Raw genomic sequence first — 13,330 nt, forward strand, 5'->3', positions numbered from 1 at the left:
ATTATTTTAGACTATATTAGAAAGGATTAATAGTATTGTGATACATAGAAGTCAGACTTAACGTGGTATTATTATATTTATTAGATTTATTAACCTATTTTTTAAAATTTATGCACATATAAATGATTTTCAAAATTTAGAATCTAATTAGATAAATTTATTTTTAAATAAATTTTATTTTATTTATATTTTAATTTTTAACCCTTTTATATCTTATTAATTAATGAGCCAAACATAAAAATATTAGATTATGTAACCTTCTCTAATTAAGTAAGATATATTATGACATAGGTTTTGATTATAGTTATAGTCAATGGAAAAGGAAGTCTAACTATGATAGAATTATTTAGGAGATGATCTTGATGAGAGAGACTCTTATAATTATTTATTCTAGACCTTATTCTCTTGTTTATAAATATTTATAGACATGACGTTTTAAAGACTATATACGGATAGAGTATATAGATATGTGACATAATTAAGAAATTATAGATATTCTTTTATCTTTCTTTAGTCACGTGAATAAGAGATTATAAATCTTTTCTTATATCTATTTTATCCCTAAATCCATCGAAGAAGAAGATACATCTAGTTATCTTTATAGAGAGGTATCGTTGTGATCTTTAGATTGGATCATGATATACTTACATATTAGAAAAAAATTTTCTGAGAATCATCAAAAGATACATATTATAAATTTAAATAAATTATTATTTGATGTCAAATTTTTATATTAAATTTTTTTATATAATAATAAGGTTTTTATGCTCACATACTAAACTTTGCAGCATCTAACCCAAGCATGAACCATAAAGAACCTAGTTATTGCCGTCTAGTATCCGTATTGGCAGTAGAATATGCACCCTTCTCGAGGATCTATACCGCCTGCTACGGCCCCATAAATGAAGCCAGCAATCGGACAGCACTGAAGCACAGGTCCCATTTCGAATATATATGAATTAAAGCTTTGGAATACTGATTTAAGTTAGTCAATCACAGCGGCCTGAACAAAAATGAGAAGGAACTGTGCTGAGATTTCCTAAAAACATAAATGAAAAGAAGTTTTTGTTTTAAAATAGCATATAAAATCAAAAAGCAAATAGTACACAAATTTCAGAGGCATTATTATGATCCACAACCATAAGTTAGCCTCGTAAACACTGTCATTGTGTGTCAGTAATTATTTTCTCGAGGGAAATAGGAGAAGATAATTGTAGAAGTAATCCCTTATCTAGTGTCACTGTGGCTGTATGGAGAAAGAAATCTAGATCTCTTCGAACCTTAAGAATCCTGCAAGTAATATTCTTTTCTATCTTTGGATGACTTTGTTCGATACTTGAATTTTTATTTTGATAAACATAGTCTGGTGTTTATACGCAGAAAAATTATTTTGACGACTCCAACTATAATATTAAACCTCATTTTTGGTCATATATGACTACCGAGAAAACACACAAGTTATAACATAGAAGATCATCACACTTTCTTGATGGTCAACATAGTTCCAGTATTTGCATACTGGAACTGGAAAGGCTTTTTATTGCACCTGTGTTTTGAGCATCAACTAAGTCATGATCTCCATCCATGTCTCAGTTTAGATTTAGTGCGGCCTTGAACCCTGTTTGGATTCAAATAGGGAATCCAATCCTTGCTTTAGCACTAAACTCCTAAAAAGAAAGCCACATACTTGACCTTACACAAAATTAAGATATCATATATATTATCTAAGTTCTTGTGGAAGTATTCTTTTGCCACTCCAATCTCCCCATGATCTTTATGGTGTTATTAATTTACCTGCAAATTTTGTTTAGATTCTAAATTTTAGTTGTTAGATACAGATTCTAGCCTACTTTTCATCATCTTGGTATAATTGTTACTAATATCAAGTGGCACAAGGAGTTTAGGTCATTTTATCATGCATATATACTTATATATATATCTTATTTAAAACAATATGCAAAGTTATAAAGAATATATATGTCTTTTGATTCATCATCATATTAGTTAGAGAGCATTTGCATGTCATTATATGCTTTACGTTAATTTATACACAAAATGATTTTGATTCAGCTCAATCCGTTCAAAAATGTGCAGTATGTCTTTAATGCATATATCCCTTCAAATATTTAAATCCTTCATATATGCCAATCTCATTAGTGTCTTCCAATAAACTTGGGATATCCACTATTTATCCATGAGTTTGAAAAGGCAGTATGTCTTAGATAAGATAGATATATCACAAACGTCACTTAACTTTTTTATATTTAAACTAAAAATTGAAAAAAAAAATTAATCAAAAGATATATAACATTTTGGAAAGCACATTAATGTCAATTTTAAGTTACAATATCATAAATGTCACTCTACAAGTTTTTGAGTTTTTCATGTGCGCTAAACATAAAATTAAAGGGGATGAATATGTAACCACAAACTTTGGAGAATATTATTTATATGGAACTCAATTCACTATTAAAATTTTATTATTTTTAGTATGTAAATGTTACAATCTCGTTGTGTTTGGCACGTGCGTTGTGGTTCGAAATTGAACCGGACACTGTCCGGTCTGGGTCGCACCCACCCACCAACCTAATCCCGAACCGGGGTGGTTGGGTAGCATCCAAAGTCGACGATCACCCTCTCCGTCATCGGCTCCTCTATAAATCGTAGCCTCACAACACTTCCCCCTCGCACACTTCCATTTTGCTCCTCGCCGCCTCGCACGCTGCCGAGCTCGCGTTCGCTTGCTGGGAACAGGGAAATGGCCTGCGAAGGGGTGCTTCTGGGGATGGGGAATCCCCTCCTCGACATCTCTGCCGTCGTCGACGACGAGTTCCTCAGCAGGTGAACCTATCCTTCCATTGGATCTCTTCTTTTGTGGTGCCTTTTGGCCTTTTCCTTTCGTTCAGCTTAGATATCGCTCTCTGATCCGATCTTGGTTCATTGTCCCGCGGATCCCAACTCTTCTTGCCGTTCTGTGTTCCAGTATTGTTGTTCTCGAGCGTATTGAGATCTGACAGCTAACTTTGGTCAAGGATCTGGTGAAACTTAAACCTTTCTGTGAGATCTGCCTTGTCTTTGATGTTGAATCATTTGTCGGGTTGTTGTTTGGGGTTTTTTGTATTGTAAGAAAGCACTCTTATATTTGGATCTTGCTCTGTGGAGGTGATTGGATTTTTTTATGTTCGTGCCGTTTTGCAAGATTGTGTGATATGGTTCGTTCTTTTCTCGGAATGTGATTTGTTGTTGATGGAAGCTGTTTCCTCGTCGTTTGTTTTGTGCCTTGTTTCTCCTCGTAAAACTGGAAATTTCGTGTGTTTTGGATTCCCCAACATGTTTTCCTTGATTATTTTAGCTCTTTGTTTGCAGTACAGAGCTAATACTTCCTAGATCTTTTGACATGTATTGTGTTGCTTTTAGATCATGGTTCTTGGATGCATTATTTGTTGCAATTTAACATTGAGTTGTTAAGGGTTTTTTTTTTCTGATCGTAAATACATAAATCTCTTTTACTTTTGCAAATACTTAAATTTCTCATTGTCATCTTAACGACCTGGAAAGCCCAATCCAGATCTAAACCTCCTTATACGGTCGCACAACTGATTTTTGTATCTGGATACTATTAATGACAAGTTCATTATTTTGTATAACGCAATACCTTATATAGTAAGATCCTAATTTATTGTCTCACATGTGAATATTTGTACTTTATGTGATTTCTTCTTTTTTCTTTTTTTGGTAAATGGTAAGTGGTGAAGGCAGGGCTTGATTCCAAGACCTTGCTATTAAGAGTCAAGGTCCTTATCAACTAAGTTAGGTGACGCATCTGTCTCATTAAGCCTGTAAGGCATCTGTCTTTTGGTGCTTTTGATACTTTTTAAGTGTATAAATGATCGTGTCTAATATGAAATTAATCAGAAAAAATTTTCAGTTTTTTGTTAATCTTAAGATTGTTCAAGTTATGAAATCATCAGTAAAACCTTTAACTTAAGATCTACAACCTGAGAAATGTAGCACTATATTACAACTTACGATGGTCTACATCGTGAAATTAAGCTTGAATAACTTCATACTGTTCAAATCATTCCAATTGTGGGTTTGGAAATGGCTTGATTGACATTTACATGACTCATTGATGCGAGTTAAAACTTATTTTCTTCTACTTTATCTGATCATTGCTACTGTAATCATGTAGGCATGCTTGCATTACTTTGATGCGGTTTTCACTGTTAACATGTTTCTGCCTTGCCCTACTTGTAGATTCAACCATTTCTCTGTTTGTTTATCATTGTTACATAATATAATCTTTACGTAGATGATTGAATTTTTCATTATAATTTATTTGGGTTTTGGGGCGTTTTTCATGGCAAACACTGTTTGTCAATATATTTTGTCTTTGTTGTATTCTATAATTGTATGTTTCTGCTCTGATCATAGATTCAGTTTGGTCAGATTGTGTTACTTTGCACTGAGTTCATAGATCATATTGCTAGTGTATTTATTTTTATACTTTTTTTGCTTATTTTTTTTTGAAAGATCTGGTTCTTATACTCTAGTGCACCTTTTCCACTTCTTTCCCCATCCAAAACTGAATTGTGATATTCTTTTTGATCAGCTAATTATTTATATATTTTGTGCTTGCAATAGTTCCCATGGCCAGTGCCTTACCAAAAAATAGCCTTATTGGCATATAAACTGGACGTTGAACTCATTGCTTGTGAGTGTAACTTAGATTTCTGCTTTATGATTATGTAGACAGCTCTGATAAGGATCATTTGTGGGTTTAGCTTACATCTCTACTATATGATACTGTGGATGTATCTGATGTGAAGACATGTTTTCTTAATGTTTCAGGTTTGGCATTAAGTTGAATGATGCAATTCTTGCAGAGGAAAAACATTTGCCAATGTAGGTCTTTGTTACTCTTTCTATATTTTATCACATAACATATTATCTTCCATAAATAATTTTATTTTTTTCTTTTTTCTTTGTATAAGGGGCTTATTAATTACTGTAACTTCTTGATACTAGACTGAAATTGAAGCTATTATAGCAGGGAACATGTCATGTTTATTATCATGAAATTCTTCCTTTTAAACCTTTGTATATATGATGATGCTAGCAACTTTTTAGTTTTTCATTTTTAATTTTGGTTCCTTTTGCTTTCAGAAAAATGTGAAATTTACTTTTATTCTCTGTTTGGCTGTTTAACATGATGAGCTAAGTTTTGCCTGTTTGGACCAGGTATGATGAGTTATCTACAAAATACAATGTTGAATATATTGCTGGAGGTAATACATTGTGTTTAATCATAACAATTCTTTCCATAAGGATTATGTTAACATCTATGTTATTTTTTAACTGTATCTATTCAGGGGCTACGCAGAATTCAATCAGGGTTGCTCAGGTATACTTTATTGTCAAGTTATCACTGTATATAGCTTTATGGAAATGATCGATTCTAACAGAGTCATTACTTCATGCTTGTATAGTGGATGCTTCAAATTCCTGGTGCAACAAGTTATATGGGATGCATTGGAAAGGATAAGTTTGGAGAGGAAATGAAGAAGAACTCGAAAGCAGCAGGTGTTAATGTAAGTCTACCCTTTGTTCCTTTATGTTCTCCTCCATTGTTGTTTGTATTTCTTCTGTATGATTCTTAAGTAAATATTGCTTCAATCTTTATTTCACAGGTTCATTACTATGAGGATGAAACTGCCCCCACTGGTACATGTGCAGTCTGTGTTGTTGGTGGTGAGAGGTGAGTTCATGATTCTCCCCTTATTTAAATTTACTACATATATGGTAAGGAATATCTCTTGCATGATAGGTGACTGATTATTATGTGTCCATATCTTATTCTTCTCTAGTGTGGAATTTGGATGTGTTTTTATGATATACTTTTTCTTGTGCATACATGCTGCTGAATTTTATGGCAAAAGGTTGTGCATTGCCTGCATATATCTTTCTATCATTTGTGACCTGTAATTTTTTTAATTTTCAGCATCTAGTTTGGGATGATTGCAAGACCACCTTGATTCTAGGACGGCATTCATTTTTTCACTTTTCACTTTTAGTTTTATCAAGTCATTATGTGTATCTGCTGTAGTTGTCTTTCTGATGCCATCTTTTGATGATGAACAGGTCCTTAGTTGCTAATTTGTCTGCAGCGAATTGCTATAAAATCGAACACCTAAAGAGACCAGAAAACTTTGCATTGGGTAAACTTGTCTTGAGCCTGTATTTTCATAATGCTTCTTTTGGTGCTTATATCATGCACAAGTGATGTATTGTAATGCACACAACTGAATTCTCATTGAAGTTGAGGGATAGATACCTTCTGTCAAGAAATATTAATCACATGTGTTGGTGTGCGGACAAGCCACTGCCGTACAGGCAGGCTGGTTTTCTACTTGTTACCTGTGTGCATAATTAACCTTTTCTTTCTGGCTGCCGGTAAACTTAGTCTATGCCATTGTCATCTAATCATCATCAGCTTTTCAGCACATATGCTAGGGTATCCATTGCTAACACTTCAAGCATAACAATATTCACAAACAGCCTTACTACAAGAGTATTTCTAATTTGGTTTTGATAGAAGGTTCAATTTTTATTATTATCTTTGACCTCCTTTTTCACATCTAGCCTAATATCTAAATATTGATCCAATTCATTTGGAACTTTTTCCTAGCAAATGGAAAAGTTGAGATGATTACCAAATGTTTAGGCACTACCTTCTAGAATTTCTTTGGTTTTATCAAGGTATACACGGTTGAACTCATGAACATTTTATGGATTATAATAGAATCCAAAGCCAAAGCCATATCTGGACTAAAGGCTACTTTCCCTGCTTAAGTTTTCCTATATTTTCAACTGCTTTTATGATTGTTAAACTATGAGAATAATACATTAGTTTTGGTCTTGTGACAAGTAGTTTTTGTGTAACTATGACAGTTGAAAAGGCCAAGTACATTTACATAGCTGGTTTTTTCCTCACGGTGTCTCCTGATTCTATTCAACTTGTAGCTGAGCATGCTGCTGCCAATAACAAGGTACATCTTCATGTTGGCTACGAGAAACTTCATGTTGGCCATGAGGCTTTTTCTTTATTCATTGACATATTTTTATTTTCCAAACATTCCATGTCTATAGGTGTTCATGATGAACCTTTCTGCTCCTTTCATCTGTGAATTCTTCCGAGGTGTTCAAGAGAAAGCTCTGCCGTGAGTGTCATCCCCTCTCCAAGTGTCATCTGATATTTCTGTCAACAATTTTGACTGATGAGTTAATTGACCTGTACATCGTTGCCCTTTCACAATATAACACTATTATTTGCATTCTTAAAAGGCATGCAATCTATATACACCAAATTCGGTTTTTATAAGTCATTGATGAAACTGTTTACTTTCCTATTTATTATACTGACCCATGCTTTAGCGATATCTCCCAAAGATCACATGGTCACTTACATGGAAATTATGTACTATTTTAATTTTCAGGTATGTAGATTATGTATTTGGGAATGAAACTGAAGCAAGGACCTTTGCAAGAGTTCGCGGTTGGGAGGTAACAATCTTTCATTTTGCTTGTACTAGCTTATGGTATCAATCATGCCTGACTGGTTCTAATACTCAGACTGAGAATGTTGAGGAGATTGCTTTAAAGATCTCAGCATTGCCAAAGGCATCAGGAACTCACAAAAGAATTACTGTTATCACTCAAGGTTGTGATCCAGTAGTTGTCGCTGAGGATGGAAAGGTTAGATTTCTTAATCATCACAATGCAGTTCACAAAGTGGTGCATTCAATCTACTAGAAAAAATACCATGCAATGCTAAGGCGTGTAAAAACAATTGCAATAAATCAATATAAAATTATCAATTAACAGAAAATATGTTTAAAATGTAGCACAATTATTTGATTGAGACATTGCATACTCAGTCTTTATGAGCAAAGTAGGATGATAAGAGGAGAGAATACTGAAAGAAGAGATGAACTTATTCAAATCATATGCCAATGCAAACAAAATGTGACCTGTAGAAATTGTATCCTTGTAATTTGGAAATTTAATATCTCAAGATTTTTCCTTTTATATCTAAAACATGTACTATAGAAAACAGATAAGCAATAATGGAAAAAAGAAAAATAAATATTACAGAGAAGAAAATTCGGAATTTTCAATATGTATATATGTATGTGTATATGTATATATGTGTATGTATGTGTGTGTGTGTGTGTATATGTGTGTATATATATATATTCTAATAGGAGTCTCAAAATGTTTCAGAATTTTCAATTTTCTCAATGGATATCCAAAAAAAAAGAAATTTATCAATCATTTTGTTCTTTTTTTTTAATCTGCAAGTGTCCTTTCTTCAGAGGACTTTTCTACTGTTTTTAGGTCAAACACTTTTGCTTATCTAATGTTGTATGGATTGGATGGAAACAAAAACCTGTCATTGAGTTTCATCATTGAGGCTGTATATGCACCACCTTTGCTCCCGAAACTCATCCGGTGTCTTGTTCTTCATTCCAGCATTGATTCTCCACTTTTTTTGCAGCACATTTTTTTCCAGATTCCCTCATTTTGAGCTAGGTCCCAACACTAAGAAAGTTGTCTAAAGACTGTCTCTGGATCAAATTAATTTTTTTATTACAAAATTTGTGATTCTTTTAACTTGTTCTAGTGATTAAATCTTCTCCAGATTCCCCCAAGGCAAGTTATAAACATCCTTGTTGGTTAAAATAGAAATTTTACTGAAAATAAACCTGATTGATAGCCAACCCCCATACTAGAAAGTTATTAGCCATAAATGACCAATAATAGTCTTGAGATGAGTTCACTTCAATTTATAAGTTCACAAAAGCAAGTAGAGATGTACAAGTTTGAAGTACAAAGGAACCTTTTGATTTTATAAACTTGAATATTTTAATAGATAAGAACACCAATTTTAATTTTAAATTTTTAGTATGATTTTTAGATTACTGAAATATAAAATTTTAATAGATAAGCAATATATTGATTCTGTTATATTTTCATTTCTTCAATTTTCCTGAAATTTTGTAAGAAAAAAATCAACCAGAAACCATACTATAAAAACATTTCATTCCAACAGTGAAACCTTCAATGCTTGGTTTCAGAATAATTAAGAGTTGATTTGTTGATATAATGGTTCTCTTTCTGTTATTATGCATATTTGATATAGTTCCTGAAACTTGTGTTTCTATTGGATGTCTTTCCTCTTGATGCCTAAATACAACTCAACTAATGCACTGTAGCTGACACCTCGCAGACCTTAATATACTTTTTTTATACCCCTAATGGTTTTTGCCTTGACATTGTTAGGCATGGCTATACCACACAAACTGCTTCCGTTTTCTTCTGAGTTCAATTCTTATGTATTTTACAATTATTCAAATCACCCCACAGATTGAACTGTGTTAGTTGCTTGGGGTATGGCCTCAAATCCTTTGACATCTTTTCATCTAATATTTTTGGGTACAATATTCTCACGATTAGCTAGGTATGTTCTAAATAAATATGAGAAAGGGATATCAGGTTTTGTGCTGGCACTTATTAGTCATCTATGATTACAACATGAACTTTGTAATTCATCTATCTGCTATATTATGCTATTCTGCTTCTATAAACAATCTGTTAGTGATTTCTTTCATTCCATCCTGATAACAGGTGAGATTGTTCCCAGTGATCCTATTGCCAAAGGAGAAGCTGGTTGATACCAATGGTGCAGGTAATTGTTTTTCCCTTGAGTTAAGAATCTCATCCATCAACATGCAAGTTCTGTATCTTGTTTATTAAGTTGAACATACTATTTTCTCAAAATGAACATTTTAGGTTTAGAACCAACAAGATATATCAGTAAAAATTGAGGCATTAGTTTGAAGGAATTTGGCATCTCATCCTACTGATTCTGGATGCAACAACATCCCAACCACTGGGTCTGCTGTATGGAGCCTCTCTTATTTTGCTATGTTAAGGGCATTGAAACAAAAGATGATCAAGTGTCATGATACTGCTGCTTAATTTTTAACCAAATCCAACAAGGAGTCCACCCAATTATCCTTGATTTGGTCCACCATTGCTTTTGTTCTAATTTCTGGACTTGCATTGTGAAGGTGATGCATTTGTTGGAGGATTCTTGTCCCAGTTGGTTCAAGAAAAGAGCATCGAGGACTGCGTAAGAGCCGGTTGTTATGCCGCAAATGTGATAATTCAGAGGTCAGGCTGCACTTACCCAGAGAAGCCTGATTTTAAGTGAACCTCCCTGGTGGTTTTGCCGCAGCAAACTATGCCAGTCATCGATCCTACCTTTTATTTTTCAGAATGATAATAATGTCTATCCCTTATGCTGTTTTGTGTTTCCAAACTGGTTATTGTCATTCGGCTGCCATTATTAGATGATGGTGAGGGCAATATTTTCCAAATTTTCAGGCATTATATTTCCCTATTAAGCAATCATTATTCATCGGTGCATTGTACTAGCATTTTTGTTGCTTTATCATGGGATTAATATCTAATCATTAAGAGAATCTTTATCTATTTTGTGGCTGCTCTTAAGTAAATTATTGCAGTTAGTCCACTTGAAAGCATTTTATTGTCTACAAGTCATTTACTGCATGTGTACGTGTAACTAAAATTTTTCATGCTTAAAATTTTTTATTTAAATCCGGAATTGCACGTCACAATTGGATATATATATATATATATATATATATATATATATATATATATATATATATATATATATATATATATATATATATATATATATATAAACACACGCTCGTTTTGTGTGATGCCTCCTCATTATGCAACATTGAAGTACCTCTCAGATGTCTTTTCATGTTCTTTGTTCTTAGATGTCTTTTTGGATTGGTTAATCATTGAATTCGAGCTCGCTCCTTGCCCTTTTGGTCATAAGCTTCACGTCAGTCTCTTTATTATTGTGTTTCTATTATTATTATTATTATTATTATTATTATTATTATTGTTATTATATTTCCTTTTCTCCACTTGCATACTTTGATTTAGGATTGGACGCACGTAATTTTGCTTTGGATGAAGAATATAGACATCTTCTATTACCAATTTCCTAAGAATATTCTCTATTAAGGTCTCGTAAGATTTAAATTAATAATATATATATTTTTCTGATTCGAAGAACATAATTTTAGAAAGACATGTATCCATAAACCGAGAAAGTAATTGACGATTTTGAGAGAAAGAAGCGGCCAACGGCCCGTGGCACAACTCGTCGGTCCGCTGCGGCTCAATCACAATCACCGGACGGCCGCATTTCCCTGTCCTCCCTTCTCTCCGCTCCTGCCCTCATCCTTACCGCCCTCCTCGCTGGCAGCCTCCGCCTCTCCTCCCTCCCCGACGGCGATCCTGACGTCCGCTCCCTCCTCCACCGCCTCTCCTCCTTGCCCCCCTCCTCCTCCTCCTCCTCCTCCTTCTCGTCGCCCCCTTCCCCTCCTCCTCCCCCCGCTGCCCGCCGCCGCACTCCCTTCATCCACCTCACCCGCCTCGGCACCTTCGACGACAACGGTCACTTCACCTCCTCCGACGCCGCTCGCCGCCTCTCCGCCGCCGGTAACACCTCCCTCCTCGCACTCTTCCTCCGTGGCAACGGTTCCATTGGGCTCCAGAGTTCCTTCAACCGAGTCAAGATTAGGATTCCTGACTATTCCCCATCCTCCCCCTTCCTCTTCTCCTTCCCCGACGCCGCCGATGCTGTTGGCGTCGACGACAACGGAGATCGGGCCCCTGATATCCGGATTCTTGGCCGGGCTTCGGCTTCGATCCTCATGATGTCACGACTATCCTTTACCTTCTTACCCTCCTCTCCTCCACCCACGCCCTTGCCATCATGGGCTTCATTCTCGCCTACACGTCCGCCTTCGGCGCCGTCTTCTTCTCGACTGTGGCCTTCCACCTTCGGAAGCCGGTCTCCGTCACGGAGACCATCTATTCCGGCGCTCGGTTGGGGATGTGACGGCTCACGCAGTTCGTGTTCTGGAGGTGGGCCGCGAGGGACGCCATCGTCCAGTTCTTGTGGATCTGGTTCTTTGCCGATGTCCGAGACCAGAATGTGCTCTTCATGCTCTTCGTCAAGGTCAAGCTTATGCCTTTCTTCCTCTCGCCCTTGAACCCATGGCCTGGGCCGCACGATGAGGCTCTCCTGGGGTTCTTTTTTGCGAGGGCTTTGGTGGATGCAGTGGTGTCGCTTGTGTTTGCTGTCATCCCGTGGGTGGAGATCATGGACCATGATTTATGCCGACGAGGGCAGGATGTAGTGAAAGAGGGGTTATATATGATATCACTCATGCCAACACAGGCCATCTCAATCAAATTCTTGGAAACACTGGTTTGTGGTTATCTGGGCAGATGGATGGTGACGATGGTTGGCTGGAAGCTATTTGTGGCAACTTTTCTTTCACTTGTACAGGTTTACATCAGTGCGGTTTGGTTGGTCTTCGATTTTGCAGTAAGGTGAAAAGATGGAGAATTAATTGGCCAGCAGTTTACGGCAAGAGATTTGGAGGATTATCTCAATGGCCTCAGATGACCTGGAACTGTGGAACTGGTTGCATAGTTTGTTTTTTCCAGCTCCCTACATTGCTTTGACATGACTGCGAGGTACTACTGTTGCCTCCTCCAATAATTTGTTGTTATAGAACTGCCCTTTTTGTGATTCCTTGTCTTTTTATGCCGTGTTGTTGCGCCTGAGTTTGTCATTGAGGGTGATCTGAATTCAAATGTACAGTTCTTGGGGAAGGTTTACTTGTACACCATATTGTGCATTTAAGGTGTTGTTGGTTATGACATCTATAGCTGTTAATTTTTGGTCTATTGATCTGAGTCAGACAGTTGAAGATCTAAAACTGTAGCATTTTGTTGCCATGCAGCTTTATGTGTTCAGCTAGGGCTCGTCTAATATGTAATTCTGTACTTTAGTTGACTTGAAGATACTGCTGATTTATGTATTTTTGGTGTATTTCCATTCCATTGTTGGCTTTGGCAGCAACTGAGCGATGGGAAGTATTGGATTTTTTTTCCTATTTTAGTAGAGTGTTGTTGTTTCAAAATTTCAAGTTCTATAGCAACCTGCTGTTGGGTGGAAAAGTCCAGGGTAGCAGAAATCATTGGTGTCAATTTCATATTTGTCTGCAACATCCATGAAATACTTCAGTGTAAGGAATGTTGAATCAGGGAGCCATCGCATCATGTTTGTTTGTTTTGGCTCTCTCCGTCTTTAGAAAAACTAGAAGGTACTCGGATTTTGACAATTTTCAACTTGTGTTAAATTGGT

The 13,330-nt window shown here is 35.8% G+C and overlaps 2 protein-coding genes across 2 annotated transcripts; one reads left to right on the top strand and one right to left on the bottom strand.

The window, feature by feature from the left end:
• The first annotated feature begins 2,682 nt into the window (after window positions 1-2,682).
• On the top strand, window positions 2,683-10,557 carry LOC135632141 (adenosine kinase 2). The gene is made up of 13 exons (XM_065140593.1): window positions 2,683-2,841; window positions 4,852-4,905; window positions 5,242-5,288; window positions 5,373-5,404; window positions 5,490-5,591; window positions 5,691-5,758; window positions 6,142-6,218; window positions 6,952-7,049; window positions 7,150-7,220; window positions 7,497-7,563; window positions 7,633-7,755; window positions 9,688-9,748; window positions 10,134-10,557. The coding sequence occupies exons 1-13, from the start codon at window positions 2,759-2,761 to the stop codon at window positions 10,274-10,276; spliced, it is 1,026 nt and encodes a 341-aa protein (XP_064996665.1). The 5' UTR covers window positions 2,683-2,758; the 3' UTR covers window positions 10,277-10,557.
• A 740-nt stretch (window positions 10,558-11,297) lies between these two features.
• Window positions 11,298-12,286, bottom strand: LOC135630711 (glycine-rich cell wall structural protein 1.0-like). The gene is made up of 2 exons (XM_065137866.1): window positions 11,849-12,286; window positions 11,298-11,798 (listed from the first exon to the last, which is right to left on the bottom strand). The coding sequence occupies exons 1-2, from the start codon at window positions 12,284-12,286 to the stop codon at window positions 11,298-11,300; spliced, it is 939 nt and encodes a 312-aa protein (XP_064993938.1).
• Between the last annotated feature and the right edge of the window lie 1,044 nt (window positions 12,287-13,330).

Source organism: Musa acuminata, chromosome BXJ3-2 (genome assembly GCF_036884655.1).
Source record: "Musa acuminata AAA Group cultivar baxijiao chromosome BXJ3-2, Cavendish_Baxijiao_AAA, whole genome shotgun sequence".
Classification (NCBI taxonomy): Eukaryota; Viridiplantae; Streptophyta; class Magnoliopsida; order Zingiberales; family Musaceae; genus Musa; species Musa acuminata.